Genomic DNA, 24,167 nt, shown 5'->3' on the forward strand with positions numbered 1-24,167 from the left:
GAACCTGAGTTTTAACAAACCCTCCAGGTCACAGGTCACGCTGTGGTGCTCCCCACCCCCATAATTGTATATTGGGGAAAACAACCTCAGTCAGTGACATTTCACTAACAATTGAGCATCATTAGGGAACAGCAAATAGTCATTTCCATTAGAGAGTATAAGGTCAAACGGAACAGTAAAGAAACTTGGTGTTGGCTAGATTTTAGAGAACCCTGACTGTCATCTTTATTTTTCATTTTTTTTATTTTTATTATTTTACATATTGATCCCAGTTCCCTCTCCCTTCCTCCCTCCCTCTCTTTCTCCCTCCCTCCTTCCCTCTCTTCCTCTCTTCTTTCCTCTCTCCCATGCCCCCTCACATACTCCCATCCCATTCCACCCCACCCCCCACTCCACAGGGAGGGTGATGCCTTCCAGGAGGGGATCAATAAAATCTGTGAAGTCATTTGGAGTAGGGACTAGGCCCTCCCTCCTGCCTCTAGGCTAAGGGAGTATCCCTCCATGGGGAATGTGCTCCCAAAGTCCTTTTGTGCACCAGGGATCCATCCTGGCTCCACTGTCTGAGGTCCCTTAGACTGCCCAGGCTTTCTAACTGAGACCTAATGTCAGGGGGACTGAGTCAGTCCAATGCTGGTTTCCCAGCTATCAGTCTGGGGGTCCATTAGCTCCCCCTTGTTCAGGTCAGCTGTCTCTGTGGGTTTCTGTAGCCTGGTCTTGTCCTCCCTCTCTGCATCTGGATCCATCTTAAACATATTGACGATCACTGAGTAAAGCATAGTGGTGTACACACCTTTAATCCCAGCACTTGGGAGGCAGACAGAGGCAGGGGGGGTCTCTTTGAGCTCAAGGCCATCCTGACCTACATAGTGAGTTCCAGGACAGCCAGAGCTATAATAATGAGATTTTATCTTAAAAAAAACAAATAGAAAAAAGAAAAGTTGATGTTCAGTTGCTAGGACACAGGAAGCCATTGCAAAAATTTAACTAGTAAAGTATTATATATTTGTAATATACTATAATGATGTATAGTTGATTCATTTGAAAGCATTATATATTATTCACTGACTTGATATTTTAAAAAGGTCAGTTGTGTGTCTGAGTGTGGCTCGTGTGCATGTATGGGGTCAGAGGACAGCTTTCAGGGGTTGGTTCTTGTTTTCCTCGCTGAGTCAGGACCTCTCTTGCTTCTGTTGTATAGTCTAGACTTCAGGCTAGTTGGCCCATGAGCGGCCAACAGATTTTACCCTTCCCGTCTCTACCTCTCTTCTCACCATACCATGGGAATGCTGGGTTTGAAAATGTGCTCAACCGCATCTACACGGTTTTAAATATCTTATTTTCAATTCTGTGTGTGTGTGTCTGTGTGTGGCTATGTGCACAGGAAGTCAAGTGCACCAGAGACCGGAAGAGGGCATCAGATCCCTCTGAGATGGGGTTAGTTAGGGTGGATGAACTACCCAAGGTGGGTGCTAAGAACCAGACTCGAGTCCTCTGCTACAGCAACAAGCGCTCTTAACTGGGGAGCCATTTTTCCAGCCTCTACCCCCTCCTGACCCTGTTTTTTATTCTGTTTTGTTTTTTAATTATGGGTTCCAGGGATCAAGTTCAAGTAGTCAAGCTTCTATGTCCTCTAAACCATGTCTCTGGTCCTTACCATTTTTTTTTTTAATTTTGTTTCACTTTTATCAATTAAAAAGACCAAAACAACAAAAAAAAAAAGAAAAAAAAAAAGATTAAAACAGGCGAAACACATTTTTGAACAAGTCTGACCCACAGAAAAAGAAAAAGGGGAAAAATTTACCAGGAGAACTGGAGCCGGAATGAACACGATTTTTGTTTTTGTTTTATTTTGGTTTTTGCTACTGTTCGGTGACACGCTAGGATTCATATGCTTGCCAAATGTCAAAAGGCTGTTAAAAAAAAAAAAAAAAGCTCTAGCTTTTCAAGACCTAAAATACACAGAGTCCAGAGGTTTATAAGAAGGGTATAAAAGAAGAAACCATAAAACAAAGAAGAACCCTTGTAAGTGGTCAGGAAACCAACGACACCCCAGTGAAAACTGTTAAAATCACATTAAAACATTCTGTGAAAACTGTTAAAATCACATTAAAACATTCTAAGAACAAACCAAACAAAACCCCACGTCACATTTGTCTGAGTCCTTCAGCCCCTTAACCTATCCTGAGATTCAGCACGCCTATCTGGGCGACTGAAAGGACCACACCAGGAAACTGTCTAAACAGCCATATTGTGGATCATGCTAGTCAGCAAGTGTACTGTGCAGGGGGTTCTGAAAAGGACTGATACTAGTTTGGCGTTTTAGGATGGTTTTCAGAAGATGGGTGAGGTAACAGGAAAACCTGTCTTTCCTCTCTTCTCCACCTAATCCCTGCACTGCGGAGTAGATAGTTCCATTTACCTCATGGATATTCCAGGGCACATTAGGGCACAGACATCCATGTCCACTGTCTCTCAGAATACATGTCTAGCTCATTTCCCCTTTGTGAGCCTGTAGTACATCTCAGAAGAATCCAATTCTCCTGTCTAAACCCTCTCCATATCATGTGTCCAGTTGGCATTACGTTTGATGTCATTCTCTTGCTTATTTTCATACCAGTATCTACATATCAACTGTTTCCCTGTGGTGACAAATCAGGCGATACACACAATCTGTTGTGTGTGTGATGTTCAGACTCATAGGAGATGCCCTTGTAATCACTGTAGTTAGTAGTCACTAAGTGCACGGTACTCGATGTTGACTCTCCAACAGGCTGAGTGAACTCAACTGAAAGTTTTCAAAGTGCTTTGATATGGCACCCTTACGATCTCTGTGTTGTGGGAGGAAAGATACACTTTTTTTCCCCGGGGAGAGGGCGGGAATAGAATGAGGACAGTTTGAGGAAGGCATTCTCAGGAAATCCCACGCAGTATTTCTTCATGGAATTTTGTTTTTTTTCCTCTGAAATTATCGTCCTGCTTTCCAACGCTGATGGGGTCCTCCGTGGCCTTGAATGAGTTAGCTGAGGAATAAAGTGAATTGATGGTATCCCTCCTTATAGCAGCTCCCATGCATTTAGCAGACTGTCACCTGGTGACCTTAGCTCACGGGCAGGCAGAGTGGCATTAACGCTGGGAGTCAGTTCTCAGGTTGCTAGCTTCCTGCGCAAAAGCAAAGGACCTGTGAGCCGCTCTAGTGTTCGTGCTGGTCTTGTACCTCCGCTGGCCCGGTGTGCTAAATGGAGTGGTTCCTTCATGCACACTTTTTTGTCACAGCTCCATCAAACCTGAACAAGCATGGCCCTGCACCAAATCTGCTGCCGGTAAATTACTTCCTAGGAGCAATTAAATCACCTGTTTTCACATTTCAGCCCTACCCCGCTTACTGTGGGACTAACTACCCACCACACTTCTCCAGGCCAAGGGACCACTTCTGAGGATCCCTGGGACGTTGTTTGCTTGTTTAAGACAAGTGGAGATCATTGAAACTGAATTTATTTACACAAGGGAGGGAAAGAAGTCTTTTAAAGGACAGTGCATTTAAGGTCTGTACACACAAGGGAAAACATGAGTCTCCCAGCTGAACTGAGGGCTAAGAACAGAAACAGGCTCAAACCAAGTGGTTGCTAAGGGCAGAGAGGAAGGGGGAGGTCTCCCTCTCTCTGAGTGCCGGTGCACTCTGAAGGAACACAGTTTCTTTCAGAGACACCCATTTGAAACCTCTGCTCTCTCACGTGACATACCCCACGTTGGTTTTGCTGCGGTAGATGTATTAAAGATAGGAGAAGAGACCACATGGCACTCAATGGTGTACTGCCTTTTGTAAGCGGCAGTCTTACTCTTTTGGCTCTTTACTCTTTGCGGGGCCTGCCACCCAGCTCCCAAATAAACACACTGAGGCTTATTCTTTCTTATGAAGGCCCAGCCTTGGCTTGGCTTGTTTCTTGCCAGAGTTTCTTCAATTATCTCTTCTACCTTTTGTCTCTAGGCTTTCACCTTTCTTTATTCTACAAACCTTTCTTTATTTCTTACCCTGTGGCTGGCTGTATGACTGGGTGGGTGACCTCTGCTGTCGTCTGTCCGTCCTTCCTCAGTCCTCCATCTTTCCTTCCCCCAGTTCTCCTCCTATTTATTCTCCCTGCCTTCCAGCCCCACCTATTTCCCTGTCCTGCCCAGCTACTGACTGTTCAGCTCTTTATTAGACCAATCAGGTGTTTTAGACAGGCACAGTAACCCAGCTTTACAGAGTTAGACACAACACAAAAGAATACAACACATCTTTGCATCATTAAACAAATGTTCCACAGCACAAACAAATGTAACACATCTTACATTAATATTGTGCAACAATCTTTCACTGGGGTGGAGATGGGAGTTCTAATTTGTAGCATTTCCCAATCCCTATGGTTTTCATGTTCCACCTTAGCCTGCTTCAAGCTACCAGATGTTGAGGGTAGGGGACATTGAAGACTAGGGACTCACATGCCAGGCAAGCACTCTACCACAGAGCTACATCCGAAGCCCTTAAAGTATTTCATTAGGGAACCAAACAGGTGATAAGCGTAAGTGGGATGTTTCTCTCCTCTGCACATAGTCTGGCCACCTTCACAGCCCACTTTCCCAAGCGCACCCTCTGTGCTCATCGGGCGAGGGTCAGAATCACTTCAAAGCTCTTGCTGAACATAGAGACTGTGATCTCCTGACTCAGAGACCCCAACAGGGAAGTGAGCACAGTCCACACCTCTTTCCTTCCTAACATCCCTGGTGATTCTGATTTGGCCTCTGTGCCTCCCTGCTAGCCCCTGAGGACCACTGCATACAGCTGTCCTATCTCCTGGGGTGAGCTGTCTTCACCTCCACCCTGGAATGAAAGACTGTGACATTATGGTCTCACTGAGGTAGCCGTGCCTCTGGCAGGAAATCCTAATGCACTACCAGGCACACTTTTTCTCACACACACACACACACACATCCATGCCTGCCGTCTTCTCCCAGGTAAGATGGTTAGCATAGAACATGCTTTTCTCCAAGATGATCTGTGAAAAAAATTCTAAGATGTCTGCTTTCTATGTAACTATTTCAGAATATTCATCTGGAAACTCCAATCACAGAACTTCTTAGTCATAGTATATATAGATTTCTTGTGTATGTGTGTGATTCTATTTTGGGGGGGGGGGTTGAGACAGGGTTTCTCTGTGCAGCTTTGGCTATCTGGAACTCACTCTATAGACCCGGCTGGCCTCGAACTCACAGAGATCTGCCTGCTTCTGCCTCCCAAGTGCTGGGACTAACAGCTTGCGCCACCACTGCCCGGCTGTGTGTGATTCTCCAAAGCATTTAGTTTTGCTCCATAATGACCTATTTTGGAGCAGCCCTGAAATACTGTAGGGTTTTTATTGCACTGGCATTGAAGTAATCCTTGAATCCAATCCCTCTCAAATTGCCTCCTTCCCCATCCCTCCTTTTCAACACTGACGGATTTATGAAGTGTTGTGTGGGTGGGAGATTGAGTGGGCATGGACTATTGACAGACACTCTGTGATGCTGCTGTACAAACTTTCCTCACTTCCCAGAGCAGGTTCAAAACAGATGTCTGAACACATGCCTGGCAGAACAGGGTTAGCTCTTCTTAGGACACAGCCACTTAGTTCCTTTACGGTGAATTGTTTAATGCCAAGAAACACACTGTCAACCGCAGCAGAGTCTTCTCAATATGTAAGGAAAGCAGCAGCTGGAAACTGTACAATACCGACCTCCTGGGAGGTCAGCGCCCTCCCCTCAACCCGAGTGGCCAGAGTACTTTTAGGAGCACAGGAGTAAAAACAAACTTGTTCTCCCCCGCCCTGAACCCCAAACCAAGTGTGTACCAAGATCCTATCTGGCTCCTTAGTTACGGTTACACACACGGGTGAGTCTGTCAGCCAGACTGCTTTCTCCCCTTGGGTCTTCCCACCGTTCTTTCTAGCTGAGGCAAAAAGAACTCAACGCACAGGAGAGACACCAGTCTCGGGTGGGTGGCTGTTCCCTTCACGGTCTACTCACATGGCCATTTTCCCCTCTAGTATACCGAGTCTCTCCTTTCCATTCATCTTACAGGTAAAAATTTTACATTAAGGAAATCCGGAATGCCTTACCAGGAAGCAGAGTTAGGAACCAGAAACATCTTCAGCTTTCTACTCTTGTGCCTACGTCCAGGGCACGACTTCTCAGGTGTTAGTAAAATCGCTTTGGGCAGTGGCCCACTGGGGAACCCTTCCTCTCCAAGTGCAATTTGGCATAGCCATGTAAGTTCACCTTACAGCATATGAACAACACAGGCATCTCCGTCTTATTCTAAAGCAAGTGCGGGTGATTCCAGGGTAGAATTAAAACAAAATAACCGCTTTTGAAAAGAGATGCTTAAACAGAACCAGCAGTGTGGCAGTTTTTTAGTTTTAACCCAAAAAGTAAAACCAGAAGGGTAAGAAAAAAAAAATGAAAGAAATAGAAAAAAAGAAAACCAATATAATGACCATACTAAGGTAATTCTTTCAAAAGATTAAGTAACATGTATTAACAGTTACCCTCTCCCTATACGAATCACTATAAACCTGATAAATAGAAGTCAGTAAAAGCTGGGCATGTTGACACACATCTTCATTGCAGCACTGGGAGGCAGAGGCAGGAAGAACTTAAGTAAGGCCAAACCAGGCTGCATGGCAAAGTCTGCCTCAACAAACAAACAAACAAACGCTGGAGATCCCAGCACATACTCTCACTCACTCACAACTTGGGAAGTGAAGACTATTCATCCATTCTCTGAAGGGTCTCTCGATCAGAAGGTAAAGTTCGCTGAATAAATAAATCAGACATGCCATTTTACACTTGATAAAGATGATAAACATTAAATAAGCACGAAACCAAAAGTTTCTGTAGAGACCCAAAAAGTGGAGGGGAATGCCGAGTGGTGATTCTAAAAACAAGTTATTGCCCTAGAACAAAGGGGTGTAATTAGACATAATTGCACGCAAGAAAAAAGAAAAGAATTTCAGACTGATTCATGTGGGAAGGATTGCTTTCAGTGAAAGGCATTATTTTGGGTGGAGAATGTCTCCTGCAGAGTCATAGTACTTTTTATTACAGGTAATAAATAATAAAACCGGACTAGATGAAGCATTAAATGTAAGAAGTAACTGATCAAGTGACTTGTCCTAACTGATTGTACTTTGGCCATCTGCCTTTTCTCCGGACTTATCTGGGGTCTTGTTTGCTTTATTTTTTCTCCTTCCAGTATCTCAGTATTACATGCCACGGTGCTAAGAACTATAAAATATACAAACGAAACAGCGAGACCCTGGTGCGGGTTCACCAAAACAGAAAATCATTCCATGTCTACAGACAACTTCCTTCCTTCTTACCTTCCTTCCTTCTTCCTCCTTCCTTCCTCCCTCCCTGTTCCCTCCCTCCCTCCCTGTTTCCTCCCTCCCTCCCTCCCTTCTCCCCTCCCTCCTCCTTCCTTTCCTCCCTTCCTCCCTCCATCCCTCCCTCCTCCCCTCCCTCCTTCCCTTCATCCAGCCAAGGCCTGGATTTTACTGGATACAAATATAGGATGATGTGGATCTTGCCCTGTAGACCTCACACTGTATTACAAATGACCCTGGGGCAGTGAGAGACTACTGAAGACCAAAGACTATAATTCATTAAGAAATGCTAGGTAACATCATTCATTCACTTTTTGTTTTAAATCCCAAAAGAGGGGCTGGAGATGGCTCAGCAATTAAGAGCTCTGGCTACTCTTCCAGAGGACTCAAGCGTGGTTCCCAGCACCCACACAGCAGCTCACAACCACCTGGAACTCCAGCTCCTAGGGATCTGATGCTTTCTTCTGGCCTCTGTGGGCACCTGCACACATGTATTATACTCACACACACACACACACACACACACACGTAAAAATAAATCATAAAAACAATAATAATAGCAATATTAATACTATTATTAATAATAATAAAACAGCTTACTCAATACCTAACAAGTGCCAAGCCTACAGTACTCATTACATATACAGCAAAATGGAACCTCGACCCCAATGGAAATCACACGGTAATTTCCCGGTGTAAATATAGAATTAAAAACTGTAAAAGTGTTAGGAAGAGAAACAAACACGGTGACAGACTATAGCTCAGACTCATCATGTAGGCTCAGAGAAGGGGACCCAGACACATGTGCTCAGTAGGGGGCAGGGCTTCTTTCTCTAAAGGGAACAAGTGCCTTCAAGATGAACCCTTTCCTTTCCTGGCAAGGAGCCTGAGCAGAACAGGAACACAGGGTGGCATTTCCCTTAAAAGTATGACAAGGACAGTAGTAATGACTGTGGTATATGACAGACCAGATTCTTCAAACTCAAGGAAAGCACATAAAATCCTATCTAAAAGTTTTCTGGTAAATTAAATTCATCTGTATACACAGAAATGCTTTCTTCAGTTTAAAAAGTCACAAACCAAGATTGTAACTTTTTTTTTTTTTTTTTAAGCACGTAAGATCACTTAGATACGTCCAGGAATAAATAGAAACTGGCATGGTTACAAGTGGTAAACAGGAAAGGAATGATACAAAAAAACAAAGGTCTGACTATCAGCCACAGCCGTGGATTAAAAATAAAGGCCATGACGTTAGTATTTATTTATTGTACATTTAAATCTTCACCAAAGGCAGATAGGAAATTACCTTCCATTTAGTATATCATATGCGTGCTTAAAGTAAATTAAAGGATTACGTTAATTTGGATTACTTACTAAATTTATTCAAGCACGATTTGGTTTGAAAACGGTATGTCTGGAGTGCATATTGTACATTATAAGGTAGCTTTCGCCAAATAAGATGTATTTGTCATTTCAAGGATCAACAGGGAAATGTTCCCTGGGTGCTATCGTGCCTTTCACATGGTGACATTCATTTACGTTATTCTTAGTTTCATGGCTGTTCATCTAGTGGCCAAGACTGGTTGTTTCTGTAGCTGTTCACCCGCCATCAAACAGAGATGTCAGCATGATGGAAGGAGGAAGCAGTGGCCCTCAGAAAGACAGAAGGGCTCCTCTGAACTTCACACATCATACATCTGTAACAGCTTGTACAATCTCCTCAAAGCTGCATCTCAAACTATCTCCCTCAAGTCCCCATTCCCTCTATGAACTTCGGCAGCTGCTGCCAGCTTCTGAAATCCCCCATCAGTAGAGGGGTAGGGCCTTGGCCTGTCCAGGAGAAAAGGACGCTGGGAGCCTGGGAGGCATTGCCAAGGGAGTGGCCATGGGCAGTGGCGAAAGGTCCCAGGCGGCCACTTCTTTCCCAGCTGAGGGCCTTGAACTTTGAGTGCTGTTTTTAGAAACGCTAATTTAGGAACAAATACTTTCAGGGTATTTTGCTCTTGGCATATCTTTTGTCAACAGAACAGCCAAAGTTAGGGAACTACCAGGTAACGCCAGAGAGCCCTGACTGCTGTCTCTATGGCAAGCTTGGTGTCTCGGAGCAGTCTTAAGAGTGGGAGATGCCCAGACAGGGGCTTCTTTTCTGCTGAAGGTGAGAATAAGGGGGAAGGGGCAACTGTGGGTCCCTTGGACTCCCCCACCGAGGCCTTAGATCTCCATCACATAAAAGGGGCCAGGGGGATATGGGCCATCGTCACTGGCATTTACAGTCTTCCACATTCATGCAGTTGAGCAGCTTCAACCCTTGTTGTACCTTACAGGCTCACTCTCTATGCAGCGGCACCATAAACCACACCCTACTTTCCCCTCATACTTTAATTCACTACATGAGTGACAGGCTGGTGTTTTTATCCGACGAAAGGCCCATGCAACCAAAGAGAAACCGAATTCTAAAGCACAGGGTAATCAAGAAAGGTATGCTACTATTTGTCACCACATTCCTCCCGAGGGCAAGGTAGAGAGAGAGGGGGGGGGGGCTAACTGGAAAGCCAGTGAATTGTTCGGTCCCTTGAAGATCAAGCCATAAGGTCACTGAGGGCTTCCTCTGTGTTCTCATGCACTGTGGACTAGCGCAGTCCTATCATCCAATGCCTTTTATCATTTCTTTCCCTCACACAAGAGATATAATATTCTTAGTCTGTTCCCCCCCATCTCTGACTCCTGCTGTTCATGTTAATGCTAAAGTTTAAGAGATGGAAGTGTGAGTAGACAGGTGGGTGAGTGGAGACATGGATGGACGGACAGATGGACGGATGGACGGAGAGTAGATGGTGAGCAAGCATGGAGGTGAAAGGATGAGTGGATGGTGAGCCATCTTCAAACATATGACAGCCAAAAATCAGTACCCGTTATTTCTAATGCATTACTAAACGCACACACTACCTTATTCATCTATAAACTGCCCTGTGCTATAGATATTGTTAGTCTTACTTGATTAATGAGACTATCAAGACTTAAGGAAATTAATTTTATAAAGCCTTATAAAGAATAAGCCTCAGGGCGTTATAGCACAAGACTTTAGTTCTAGCACTGGGAGGCAGAGGGAAGTGCATCACAGTTAGTTCAAAGCCAGCCTGCTCTACAGAGTAAGTTCCAGGACAGCCAGGGATGATACAGAGAAACCCTGTCTCAAGAAGAAAAAAAAAAAAGAGTAAGTATTATAACCAGGATTTGAACTCATGCAATCTGACTCCCAAGTTTAAACCTTATCCACTTTATTATAGTATCTCTGTCTTGTTCTCTGTCTTTCTAAGAGATCTTGTAGGCAAATTTCCAAACAGCTGTATTTATTATCAGCTCCTGTATTTGGAATAAATACACAACGTTGTTTGAAATCAATCTGTCAATCATTATTTCCTGTTAGGAAGTCCTCCAGAGCAGCTGCATGTCCTAGCCCTTTTCTGGAAACGTTCTAAAGAGGCAACGACCATCAGAGATGTGTTCCTACTGAAATCTTGTAGACAAAACTTGTGTCTCACTTAGCAATGACCAAAATTCATTGTTCGCTAGGAACCTGCTATGGAATCTTTCAGATAGCAAGTTTCCTGTACTGCATCTGCTTAGAAATTTTGTACTATTACTTTAGATTCTCTTCCAGTAGGACACGCCTCTAGTAACTAATGCACTACTGAAAAGAAGCCGTTTGCATTGTAAGAGAAAGCTTATGGCTCAGTGAAGTGGCTAAATCAGAGAAGGCCCCTGCTGCCAAGACCGACGACCTAAATCCAATCCCTGAAACCCATTAAAGGTAGGAGAAAACCAACTCCATGAAGCTGTACATACAAACACAACACACAGTGCTGATAATAGTTAGAAAGTATTATATAATCTTCACTACCGAGGTTCATGTCCAATGACAAGCAAAAGTCAAGGACTTACGTCATTGTGTGCCAAAACTTCCACAGCCTCAGAAGATACATGTAGCACTTGTTTCCTCTCATTTGTGGTTTCTAGATTTTATTTAGACACATGAAATCATGTAAGTATCTGCGCCATGAAGGTAGAAGTGATACTTTCTGGAGAAACAAAGAATCAGGGAGGAGTAATAAAAAGGGGGAGGACAAGATGCTCAAAGCACACTATATGGTTGTGTGATAATATCCTTATGTGGCCCAGTAGCATATACAATGAACGTACATACATACATACATACATATTTAAAGAAAATAATGCTTGAGTTGAAGTTGGGTGGTGACGCACACCTTTAATCCCAGCACTCGGGAGGCAGAGCCAGGCAGATCTCTGTGAGTTAGAGGCCAGGCTGATCTACATAGCTACACAGAGAAACCTTGTCTCAAAAAATTAAAAATACAAAATAATGCTTAAGTTGAATTTAAAAAGAATAATTACTAGGTGGTGGTGGCCCACGCCTTTAATCCCAGCACTCAGGAAGCACAGGCAGGCAAATCTCTGTGAGTTTAAAGCTAGTCTGGTCTACAGGGTGAGTTTCAGGACAGCTAGGGATACACAGAGAAACCCTGTCTCAAAAGACAAAACAAGCAAAAAAGAATAATCAGCACAAAACATGTGTTGAAGACTCAGACTGAAACCATAATCTGCAGACACCCTCTCCCCCGCCCACCAATCTCCCTCCTCAACAACAGCAAGTGTGAGCACTCTGGAAGAGAAACGCATATTCTTTCCATGTGTCAGACACTGACAACCATCAAGCTTTAGGAGTCAAGTATGCAAGGCAAGCCTCCCCCCAGCCGTGGAGGACGCAGGGCCCTCTGCCTGCAGCTAGTTCTGCATAGTTTCCCACTGGTATTTTTGTCTTGTTATTATGCAAAAAGTCACACTGACAGAAATCCATTAACACACGTGATAGAATCGCATTCTTCGCTGGCCATTCCTGACATGTGTGTCATTTTAAAACCTAAGGTCCTACTGAGAGGGCAACTCCCAGACATACTTTTTTTTCCTCTTTTCCCATCACTGGAAAAGCTGTGAGTTGGAGCCCATGGACAGGGGTCCTTCAACATCTGCCTGTCTCAGTCTCCTGCAGCTGCTGTCAGGAACCCAAATGATTTAACCGAGTGACACAGTAATGTTGGTTTAGTCATCTAACAATTATGAAAATGGTATGCTTCCTTGTATGATTTTGTTTCATGTCATCTCTATGCTGTTTTGTACACGCTATTTTGGTATATTCATATTTCATATTATATAAACTGTCCACACGGGTTAATTAAAAACAAGGAATAAAGCCCAAGGGACAAGGTCAGCAAGATAGCTCACCAGAAAAAGGCATTTGCCCTGTGACCTCCACTTGATTCCTGGAGTCCACATATGGGTGGAAGAAAGGAGCTGGCTATACAAAGTTGTCTTCTGATCTCTACACATGCACCATGTCAGGCACACATCATAATAATACATCATACATATACACACATTACACACATACATAACACACATATCATATGAACATAAACCAATAATAAAGACAAATTATTGTTAAGAACAAGTGACAAATCAATAGTGATGTGATATCTTAAGAGAGAATGCTGGAAGACCCTCATAAATTAGGAAAACATTAGGAAGCTTAATGAAGGCATATAATCCATTAAGTACGTTAACGTAAATGGCATCATAACACAAGAAACTCAGTGGTTTAAAGAGAAAATCTTTTCTTCTCTTTTTGCAATAGATATGTCCCTCTTTATTGGAATAGTTATTATTTTCAACTTTTAATTTTTATTATTGTGTGTATATGGTGTGTGTATGTTGTGTGTGTGTGTGTGTGTATATATGGCGTGTGTGGAGTGTGTATGTATGTGTGTACATGGTGTGAAAGTGTGTGTGTGGTGTGTATGTGTATATGTGTGTATAGTGTATATATGTGTTATGGTGTGTGTATGGTGTGTGTGTGCATGTGGTATGTGTGGCATATGATGTGTGTGTGTTTATATGTGTATGGTGTGTATGTGTGTACACGTGCGCATGAACCAAAGGTTAACTTATCAAGAGTCAGTTCTTTCCTTCCCCCACGGTTCAAGGAATCAAAGTTGTTGTGATGTTTGCATGTTGATGCTTACTCAGCTCTGGGATAATTAATTATTCTTGTAAACTGTGAGTCTATCTAGTTCAACTCAGACCCTAGCAGTCTGGTGAGTGCTTGCTGGCCCACTGTAGCTGTTCATTAAACACTCGTTGACTAAATGAATGGACAGATGACTGCTGCCTCATGCAAATACACCATTGTCCTTTTTTGCCACTTGTTAAAGAGTTTTTACCATGGCATTTTAATTTGATTTAATGCAGTGGGGTTAATATATAGAATTTATAATTATTTTTTATGTATAGACACATGCATTATCCTTATTCAGTCCTCCCTCAACCAAACAGAAACACGAGACTCAGGTTTAAAAAAAACAACTGTGGCACACGCACTTAACCCCAGCACTCCTGAGGCAGAGGCAGGCAGATCTCAGTTAGGCCAGCCTGCTCTACCAAGTGAGTTCCAAGACAGTCAGGACTGCTGCACAGACACATCCTGTCTCAAAAACAAACAAAGCACCACCCACAGCTAAGCAATCTAGGAGGTAGAGATGATCCTTAGACGTCACACTCTCGTCTGACCGATAAAAAATCCACTGCTGATAATTTAACGGAAGACGCTGAGCTCTAAGAAGAAGCATTATTCTTAAAGCAACCAAAGGTGTCAAAGAAAGGACCTTATAGATGGCAAACTTACCCCACACATAGGCGCTGGGAATGTCTGCCTTGGGCGCCAAGCCAGGGAACGTGGACAGGGCTGTGGCGAGCTGGGCAGGGCATTCCTCTTCTCTTCTGTCATTGGTTTCTGGGGCAAACAGTCTGTCTTTGGGCTGCTGAGGTGGCTCAGTTGGTGAAAGGTCACAAGTCTGATAACTGAGTTCAGTACTTGGAACCTACAAGGTAGAAGGACAGAACCGACTTCAGTGAGTTGCCCTCTCTCTCTCTCTCCCCACACTTGCCTTGAGCAGCCGCCACCTCAAATGGATGACTCGGGGGGGATGATGTCCAAGGCAGTTGGGAATCATGAATGGAGTTGTGAAAACTATGTATGCAGGGAGGGCTACCCCCTCCCCTCAATGAAAGCCCAGAAACAGGCAACAGTGGAGCGTGTCTAGAAATGGAGGGGTAAGTGATGTATATGACAGAATAATAATAAAAATCAAGATTGGAGAAGTAGGCCAGGGCCACAGCATGCAGGGTCTGACATCTTCGAACTGCAGAGGCTTCATAAGCATTAGGGTTGTTACCAACTCACGTCTTCTTGAGTCAATGAATAACAGAGTGAATAAAAGACTCCTTCTAAGGGAAAAAGCAGCGTTCTATGCCATTGTGATGGCTCTCAACCCAGGAAAGCGTGTGCGTGTGCGCACGCGCGTGTGTGGGGGGGGGTGGAGAGAGAAGGTCACACACAAAGTGTCACGAACCTCACCCAGTGGCGCTCATTTGAGAACGCTGCTCTAACGCTTACTAGTTAAAACAAAGAATCGTGCCAGCTGTCATTTCTTCAGCTCCTATCTCAGGAGAGTCATCGGCGGCCCCTGGCAGTACTACTGGCCCACTGTGCGCCTGATGTGGCCCATGCGTTCTGTGCTATTTGTTAGCCACTTTCTCGGCCTTTGTTTTCTTTTTCCGCCGCCTCCCTCTCTACCCCTCCCGTCTGAAGGTCACTGCTCCTCCACTTGCTGTACTGTAAGGACGGCCGGCCTCCGTGCTGAGTGTGTGTGGCTGTCTACTCACTCTGCACACTTCCGGGGGTTTCACCACGCTCTCTCCGCTTCAGCTACCCTGAAAATGCTGTGAGCTGTGCTTGTGACCCTCCAACTTTTCTCCTGCGCCCCAGATTATTTCCAGTTGTCCATCATAACTTATTAGCACATCCCACAGGCACGTCGAAGCGGATGTCTGAGCCCTGAGTTCATGTTTTTCTCCCTCCGCTGCAACCTCCACCCCCAACGCAGGTCCGGCTATCCCAACCTGGCCTTCCTTACCGTCACAAGCAATGCCATTCTTCCCCACAAAGTTAGGAAGCTTAAACCTTCCCCAACATCTGCTTGCCCTTGGCAAGTTCTTTCTCATCAGGAGGGTCTTCATAAATCTTTTTGTCATTGCTTGTGGTTCTTTTCTTACACAGGGTCTTAGCCTCAAACACTCCGTGTCCTTAAAATAAACGCAACCCTTTTCTGTGCAAGCCTTTCTGTCACTCCTACCCCTCTGCCTTATGTGTCCTTATCAACCCTTGGTCCTTTGGTCTCCTTAATGTTCTACACATCTGCCAGGATTGCACTAAACCCATGCCCTGATTGTGCTGGAAAACCTCTTTAAGCCATTAAATCCACAAGACACAATTTAATGCCTTGGAGTAAGCTCTTCCACAATCTGGACTCGGAATATGACCTGCCTTGACTCTATGGATTGTTTAAATTCTGTCCTACATCCCTTCAACTTGTTGCCACTCAATTCATACTCCCCAGATGGGCCATGCTGTCCCACACGCAGGGGCCTCCGTAGGGTAATACCATAAGTGCCTATTCAGGCATCTACCATGTTCTAAACACCACTCCAGGGCCTCAAAAACAAAAATTAGAGGATAAAGATCCTCCTGCCATTGATCGCAGCCCAGAGAAAGGGAGACAAGCATGTCAGCAGATACTAATAATGGCCTGTGATGCACACAAACTAGAAACACGCAGAAGGAACAGGTGTGACAGAGCAGCTGATGGCGGGCACCGGGCACTAGACAAGGAAGCGTGTCAGCATCTCGACGGAGGCAGATGGGGAGAGGCGGTACCAACATGACCCAGGGCATTGGCCTGAAGCAGCTTCCACATCATACATGAACAGAATCAAAGGAAATAACCCGAGTAAACTGCATACCTAAACACGATTAAGATAGTGAATTTTATGTGCTCTCATTGACATTAAAATTTTTTAATTGTTTTTATAAAATACAGTGAGGGGAGATCCAAGGAGCACCTGCCTATCTGTCCCACCTTTTCAACATGTGACGTCTTCCCAGCTCTCGCAGCTGAGGGCCACACTTCTGTGAGCCTTGTGGACTATCTCAAGCTGTGCAGCCTTCATCTTTGCTGGCTCCTATGCAGACCTCTAGGACATCACAGTGTATGGGAACTTTTATTCACAATTGTGTTTTTTTTTTTTTTCTTCAAGCCTGTGAGGTCCTTGATGTCTGGCACCGCTTCTCAAACATAGATCCTACACCTCTATGAGTTTCTGGTGCTTGATTAATGAATCTACTACGAATAAACTATCTTTCAAATCCACACTAATGGCTTTGCATACACAATCTCCTTTCAGTCCTATATGCGTGTGTGTGTGTGTGTGTGTGTGTGTGTGTGTATGTGTGCGCGCACGCGAGTGTGTGTGTGTACACACATATACATATACATTCTTCAGGATATAGACAGTCTGATTTTCACTGTTACAGATATGGACATTGAGAGGCTGGGTATCTTTCCAAGGGTCATACAGTTGAGCAATGAAGTCAAATGGAATTTTGGATGTCAAGGTAACTAATATATAAAGTTTTGAAAGGAAAATGTAGGATCTAAAAATTTAGTTGGCAGGTCACGGCAGAAAAACCTGTCCTGGGCAATAGCAGACTGTGCTACACACCTTGCTGAAGGGACTTTGTATGAAGTAACTCCAACCTTCAGAGGAGGGAGACAGCGTACTGAAGGAGTCGGGACTTGGGCAAGCTAAGTTTCTCCCTCCGAAGCACAGAGCTAAGGAGGGAGGAGCTCTAACCAAGATCTCTCCCACCATCTCTCATTTGACTCTTGGAGGGAGGAGTGGAAAGGAGATGAGGGGATTCTGAGGTGGAGAGATTATCTGCCGTTCGTCAATACATCAGAATCATGTGACCAAAAGGGTAGAGGGAGCTGAGAAGCCTGGGGAAGCCCTGCAGTGACCCTGTAAGGGGGATTCTGTTTCTAACTCAGGTGAAATGGAAGAAAGTGGACTGAGCACCAGTTAGAGGATGCAACTTAGAACACCGTTTATAAGATATAATGAACCAAATACGTGCATTATAGATTCACACGTGCGCGCGCATGCACGTGCACACACACACACACTTTGCTCACATCTTCTATCCCACGGGCAAGGCAAACACTGAGTGGTAGACAGTTTAGGGAGGGCTGAAAAGGCAGGCTTGCAAGGTTGTCCTCTCACAGCTTTCGGTCTGAGGACACAGGCTAACCCTCCCAGATTAAATCTATGTCTTCCTGTTCCAAACCTGAACCTCTCCCATATGAAATGGGAGAACAACAAATGTGTCCATGCCACTACCCAGTCACAATCTCTAACCTGAGGCGTGACCTTAATACTGCCTCGCCAGTGACCATACCTGCCTTCCTAAACCTGCTCCCACATCTCAGACTTCTACTGTCTCATCTAATGTCCTCACTTCCTGTCACTCACAAAATGCTTTCAACCAGGAGAAAAATCCCACCAGCAACCGCCTCTTAACCTGCATTGCTGGCCACAGGGTACATCCCCCATTCCGTCACTGTGAACTGGCAATGCCCACCCCACCCCACTCTACAGTATCAGATTCCATCCCCTTCCTGTCTCAAATCCACTCAGGTATGCCTCCAGTAATTCCCTCCTCTCTCTCTGATGACTTTTATCTTTCGATTAGCTCTTCACAATCAACATTAAGCATCAACGTGCTATATTTTCTCCCCCTTTAAACAAACAAAAAACCAAATTCTCATTTGGTTTCACAGCCCCAGCCAATTTTCACTTTGGAAACAGCCATCTGGACTCCCGGTAGAATTCTCTCTATAGTTCTCTTTAATTACATCCCATTTACTACTGAACTGAACTCTTCCTATGACGGCCTTCGTGTTGTTAAGTTAAGCAATCCACTCTCTTTGTCCATCTTCTCTGCAGTGTTAGACAGCTGATACCTTTTCTCTCCCTTACAGCCTTCTTTACTTTTAGAATAGCGGTTCTCAACCTGTGGGTCGCAACCCCAGAGGGTGGACCAACTCTCACAGGGATCCCCTAAGACCATCGGGAAACACAGATATGTAGTTATAACACAGCAACAGAAACAAGGTTATGATGTTATGGTTGGGGGTCACTCAGCATGAGGAACTCTATTAAAGGCTTGCAGCGTCAGGAAGGTTGAGAACCACTTGTGATTTTTTTCCTCAAGAAATGCTCCTTCTGTTTCCCTCACTGGTTTATCCACATCACTTCAACCAAAAGGTCTTCATACACCGCACTCTCCACCTTAGAATAAATCACATGGTTCTTTTTCCAGCAGGCAGGTTCTTTTTCCAGTAGCCTGCTTATCTGTAGTTAAACTTTCATTCTCCAAGCGCTCACCAGCTGGCCAAAGGAGGGTGCAGTTCGATGAGGTGACGCCATTTGCCAGGCACGAGCTCCACACTCACCGGTCCGTCTCTTCCGTTGTAGCCTGCTCCTGCCATCCAGTTGGATCAGCCACCCTTCCTTCCAGCTCGGTGACCTTCTGTGACCCTAGCAATGGTGACTGCCCCTGCAAGCCTGGGGTGGTAGGACCACACTGTGACAGGTGCATGGTGGGATACTGGGGCTTTGGAAGCTACGGATGCAGGCCTTGCGACTGTGCAGGGAGCTGTGACCCACTCACAGGAGACTGCATCAGCAGGTGAGTGTGCACACCTCCTGTCCTTGTCTGTGAGCCGTTCAAGCTTCCAGAGATGCAGCCGGCAGACTGAACACCAGAAGCAGAGCGCACGTCGCTCACATCTCTTTAAGAAATATGTATGTATATATATATATATATATATATATACACATACATATACATATGTGTATATATATATTCAATTTGAAGAATCAAATAATTTGTTCTTGTGATATTTTTAGGAAATCACCCATCTCATTTTGCAAAATAAGTTACTTTGCACAGTAATTTCCCCAAAGCAGCACTGGTGTCTGTGAATAGGGAGGTTTGGATCTAGGTAACACGATGCATTTTTTATCGGCTTCTAAAACTTCTCACTAAGTGCGGTTGTTGTCTGCTTTGTTAGTAGTGCTGCCGTGGACTGGTACCATGAGCTCCCCGCCTTCCCGTCTCCACACAATAAGAGCGAGCCGGCCTGGGAGTGGGGCGATGAACAAGGCTTCTCTGCACTCCGACACTCGGGTGAGACCGACCACGCGTGGTCTGGAGCCGTAGGGAGGGACTGTGTCAAATCGGGGGACAGTTTGGGAATCCTCTGGGAGACAGTCTTTAGTTCAGAGGTTCTATAAAGCAATGGCCTGTCCCCACAAATGAGAAACTGAAATACAGCTGAGGGGTATTTTAATAGAATTTCTTTCTTTTCTCTTTCTTCTGGTTTTATACAATTTATCCAAAAAAAAATAGACCATCACAGTGAAAAAAAATGTGAATCTCCCCAGAGCTGCCCAGCGGTTTTATAAACTGCAAACTACAAACCCAGGCCATGGCTTGTTTTCAACCTCCTTTCAAGAACCTAACCCCCTCTGTGGGTTAAGAAGTGCCCATGGTGGTCCCTCCTTCGTTCCCTTCACCCCCCTGGTCTGCACGGACCACTGCTGTCTGATTCTGAAATCACAACCAAAGAGCTGTGATTTCGCCCCCCCCCCCGACTCTTTACCCCCCCCCACACACACACCCTCACCCACACCCACCCCACTCAGAACACTCTGTTTCTAACCCTCAGAGGGAGTTGTCTGGCTCTCACATGGCCTGTATCTGTTTTCTCTTCTCCTTTCCCCAATATGGCTGTGTTTAAAGCTGAGGTAAGGCGGGGGTGATGGTGTCACTCGGTAAAGTGCTTGCACAGCAAGCACAAGGGCTTCCAATTTGATCTCTGTCGTGTGACAGAGCTTTTTTCCAACACACATGTCTACTCACCCATGGGGAAGCCCATGACAGACCAAAGTACGGATACCCCCAAAGTCCAACTTGGTGAACCGATGAGTATTGTTGGGGTTACTCACAGGAATATGGTTGAGGGGTTCACTCACACGAGCTGAAATGACTCAAGGGCAGCTGTGTCACCAAGGCCTACCACAGCAGGGGTAACAGCTCACAAACCCGGGACCTGGAGCTCACGGGGCTGCCTGCGCAGCTCAAGGGTTGGAGGGTTTCCTTGCCAGGTTCTCCCCGCGTGCCAGCAGCCTGGCTGGTTTCTGCTTTTTTGCAGCTTTTCCCAAAGAATCTTCTTTGCATCAGCTTCCTCATCTCAGGTTTAATGCTTACTCAGGCTGGGCAGAGCCTAGAGAATCTGTTTGGCTTCAGGAACCTCCTGAAGCTGTTTTGGGGATGTTTACCTTCCTGTCGAGGGAGCTTCCCTGCAGGATGGGATGTTTCCCTCTCAGAGGAAACGGTTACACAACACTCTCCCAGAACAAACATTTGAAAAATAAGACCTCCAAGGCACACACCTATAAGCCTGGCACTTGGGGGAGAGGGAGGGTCGGACAGAAGTGTACCTGGCGCTTGCTGCCCAGGAAATCTAGCTTTAATCAACAAGCTCCAAGTTTAGCCAGAGAAACTCGACTCAAAAATTAAAGTACAACCAAGACGAAACTTGACATTGACTCTAGCCTCCACCACCCACATGCATACCACACGAATACACACGGACACCCCTTAATATTCACATACATACACATAAGTAAAGCTGAACATGTATTTGAGTACTGTGGTGGTTTGGAAGAAAGTGGCCCCCAAAGGAAGAAGCGCTATTAGGAGGTGTGGCTTTGCTGCAGTGGGTGTGGCCTTGCAGGAGGAAGTGTGTCCCTGTGGGATGGGCTTTAAGGTCTCCTTTGCTCAAGCTAGGCTCAGTAGGGTAGACAGTTCGTTTCCTGTTGCCTGTGGATCAAGATGCAGAACTCTTAGCTATTTTTCCAGCACTATGCCTGTCTGGGTGCTGCCATGTCCCACTATGATATTAATGGACTGAACCTCTGAACTATAATCTAGCCTCAACTAAATGGTTTCCTTTATAAAAGCGCTGTGGTCACGAAGTCTCTCCATAGCAACTGAAACCCTAAGTATGAATCTACAAAGCTCTATCACCCATTTATAATATTTTACCAACATTTTATTATTGTCAGAAAAACTTAGAGCTGTTATTCAATTCAGTCTACATTTTAGATAATGAAGAAACCATTGTTTTAACACATTTCCATAAGGAAACTATAGCCAAAGAACCAAGAATTTTGATGTGTGATTTTTCTGTAATAAAGTTTATTTAAAAAAAATTCTTTTAAAGATTCAAACCAGACTTGGTAACACAACCCTTTCACCCCAGTATTTGGGAGCCAGAGGCAGGCAGATCTCTGTGAGCTCAAGGCCAGCCTGGTCTACATAGCAGGCTCCAGGACAGCCAGGACTACATAGAGTAACACTGTCTTAACAACAACAAAAAAGATCCATAAACCCAAATATGAGAAGCACTGGTCTTTGCAATTCTGTTTTTCTCACTAAATATAATGACATAGTACTTTTCCTAATGGTCTCATTTTAACTTACCATAGAAAGAAGGTAGGAAATATGAAGTAATATGAGATCTTATCTATTTGTTTATGTTTGAGACTAAGTCTGATCATGTAGGCCAGATTGGCCTGGGACTGGCTTCTAACCCGTCTCTGTCTCCCAAGTGCTGGAATTACAGGTGTGTACCATGCTTGGCTCTCACATTTATCTTTGTTCAAAGCATCTGAGAGAGATGACAAATATTCATGTTCTATTGTGCGCATTTTGTCACTTTAGTAGCCACTCTTAAAAGTGTCTTCTACTTTGGTAGACAATGATTTCTGCTCTGTAGTGGCCTGCTGGACCAAGTCTGTAATAATCGGGTCATTTGGACGACAGGACATCCACTAAAGCTCATTGTGCTTGTTATTAGGGAGATGGCAGCATGCCCAGTGAGCACATAAAGTGTCCCCACAGCTGTTAGGCCTAGGGTTCCCCAGGGAGCCTCTGGGGTCCATCTGGATGAGTTCCCGAGGGAAGAAGACAGCACAGCTTCAACGTTCCCTTTGGTTATAGCGCAACGGCAAAGTGACAGCCAGTTTCTTAAGCGCTTAAAAAGCCTTTTCACCCTTGAACCTAGCTGCCAACCTGTCTACTGACGTACCGTCAACACCACTAATAGATTTTGACTACAACTATAAAGCAATATGCCAACAAATGCTGGCTTTTGTCACAAAATGCTAATTTCTCCCTTTTTTCCTTTCTTCCTCTCTCTTTCTCCTCTCTTCCCTCCCTTCCTCTTCCTCCCACCTTACTCAGGGCCAGAGATGAAGCCCTGAGCATTTTGTACTTAGCAGGCAAAGTCTTCTATGACTGAGCTCGTTCCCAGCCCTCTATCCTTTCCACTTGTGAGGTAGAAGATACCAGATGTGAAATCTGGCTTCCCCAATGACAAACCTGGCCATAACTAATGCCAGAGAACTGTGAGCAACGTTCATTTTTCAAAATGTCCTAACAACCTACTGTAACTAAACGGGCTTTTACCATTTCCAGATTTCTTAAGTCCTGACAAATGAAAAATATTATTCTCTGAAATTGGCTCTCCTGATATGCCCGGCTGGGCGTGAACTCCCGGGATCAAACAGTCCCTTGGGTTGGGTCTTCCGAGTATCTGAGACAACACAAGTCCCCCAGAACTCCAATGATGGGTGCATATTAATGCTAAAACTCTTAAGCGTGTGAAAAAGGGGTATTGTCAAGAAGCCAAAGACAAACCTTCAAATGGCAGATCTGTGTGTGTTGCCCCAAGGACTAACAAGAGAGTTCTGTGGTGAGGGACGGTGTACTCCATTCACTCGTAGACTTGCTAGCATAGTCTTTGCTTCTGTGAAGGTTTCAGAGGCCATGGGCCATTCACTTACAGCAAATCTGAACGAGGGCCTCTACTGTGTGCAGATTATAAGCAAATCACAATTGCTGCCCTTAAGCGCCTTTAACTTCTCTTCCCCACTATTTAGTTCTACCTGGGATTTTCCACTTATAACCCTTACTCTCTTTTCTGTAACGTGGGTCGCTAGCGCTGACATGCCAGAGTTATTCACACCACTCTCACGGGATTGGCATTTCTGCCCAGATGTTCTGCCAGCCTTCTCTGACTCACTGTATCCTCCTTGTCCTAGGCCATTGGCATTCCGGTCTGGCCACATCCGTTCTTCCCGCCTCCCTGCTACATCTGGGTTAGTGGCTCTCAGTTTTGCTATGAGAAGCCACCCTTCTTTTCTCAATATAGTCTCAAAGAAGCCAATTCAGCGTGCTCTGTCTCTGGAACCCGTGTTGCACCTGTGGTGACTAACCCTGCACATGAGAGAGTTCGTGGCCCCAGAGGCAAAGCTGTGAGAAAGAGCCCAAGTACTCCCGCCACTGCCTGGGTCACTGAGTCTTGCTTTTACTGAGTTCTGATTTCCGCTGCTTCGCCCTCTGAGAGCTATTACTACTCTGTGTCCTTAAAAGCAACAGACTAGACAGGTGATTGCTACTAAAGCCTTTAAAACTACAAAGCCACCGGGCGGTGCTGGCGCACACCTTTAACGCCAGCACTCGGGAGGCAGAGGCAGGAGGATCTCTGAGTTTGAGCCCAGCCTGGTCTACAGAGTGAGTGCCACGGCAGGCTTGAAAGCTACACAGAGAAACCCTGCCTCGAAAAACCAAACAAGCAAAAGCAAAACTATAAAGTCCTGAAATGCCCC

General features: G+C 45.0%; 1 protein-coding gene across 3 annotated transcripts in view; it reads left to right on the forward strand.

Moving 5' to 3' along the window:
- The window catches only part of Ntn4 (netrin 4), a 94,870-nt gene that overhangs the window by 61,723 nt on the left and 8,980 nt on the right, over positions 1-24,167 (forward strand). For 2 of the 3 annotated variants that reach the window (XM_051206283.1, XM_051206285.1), the window contains 2 exons: positions 18,903-19,116; positions 19,502-19,617. In XM_051206283.1, the coding sequence (XP_051062240.1) occupies positions 18,903-19,116; positions 19,502-19,617 (330 nt within the window). The remainder of the gene's footprint in view (positions 1-18,902; positions 19,117-19,501; positions 19,618-24,167) is intronic. The other variant, XM_051206284.1, reaches the window with a different exon arrangement.

This window comes from Phodopus roborovskii, unplaced genomic scaffold, assembly GCF_943737965.1.
Source record: "Phodopus roborovskii unplaced genomic scaffold, PHOROB, whole genome shotgun sequence".
Taxonomy (NCBI): domain Eukaryota; kingdom Metazoa; phylum Chordata; class Mammalia; order Rodentia; family Cricetidae; genus Phodopus; species Phodopus roborovskii.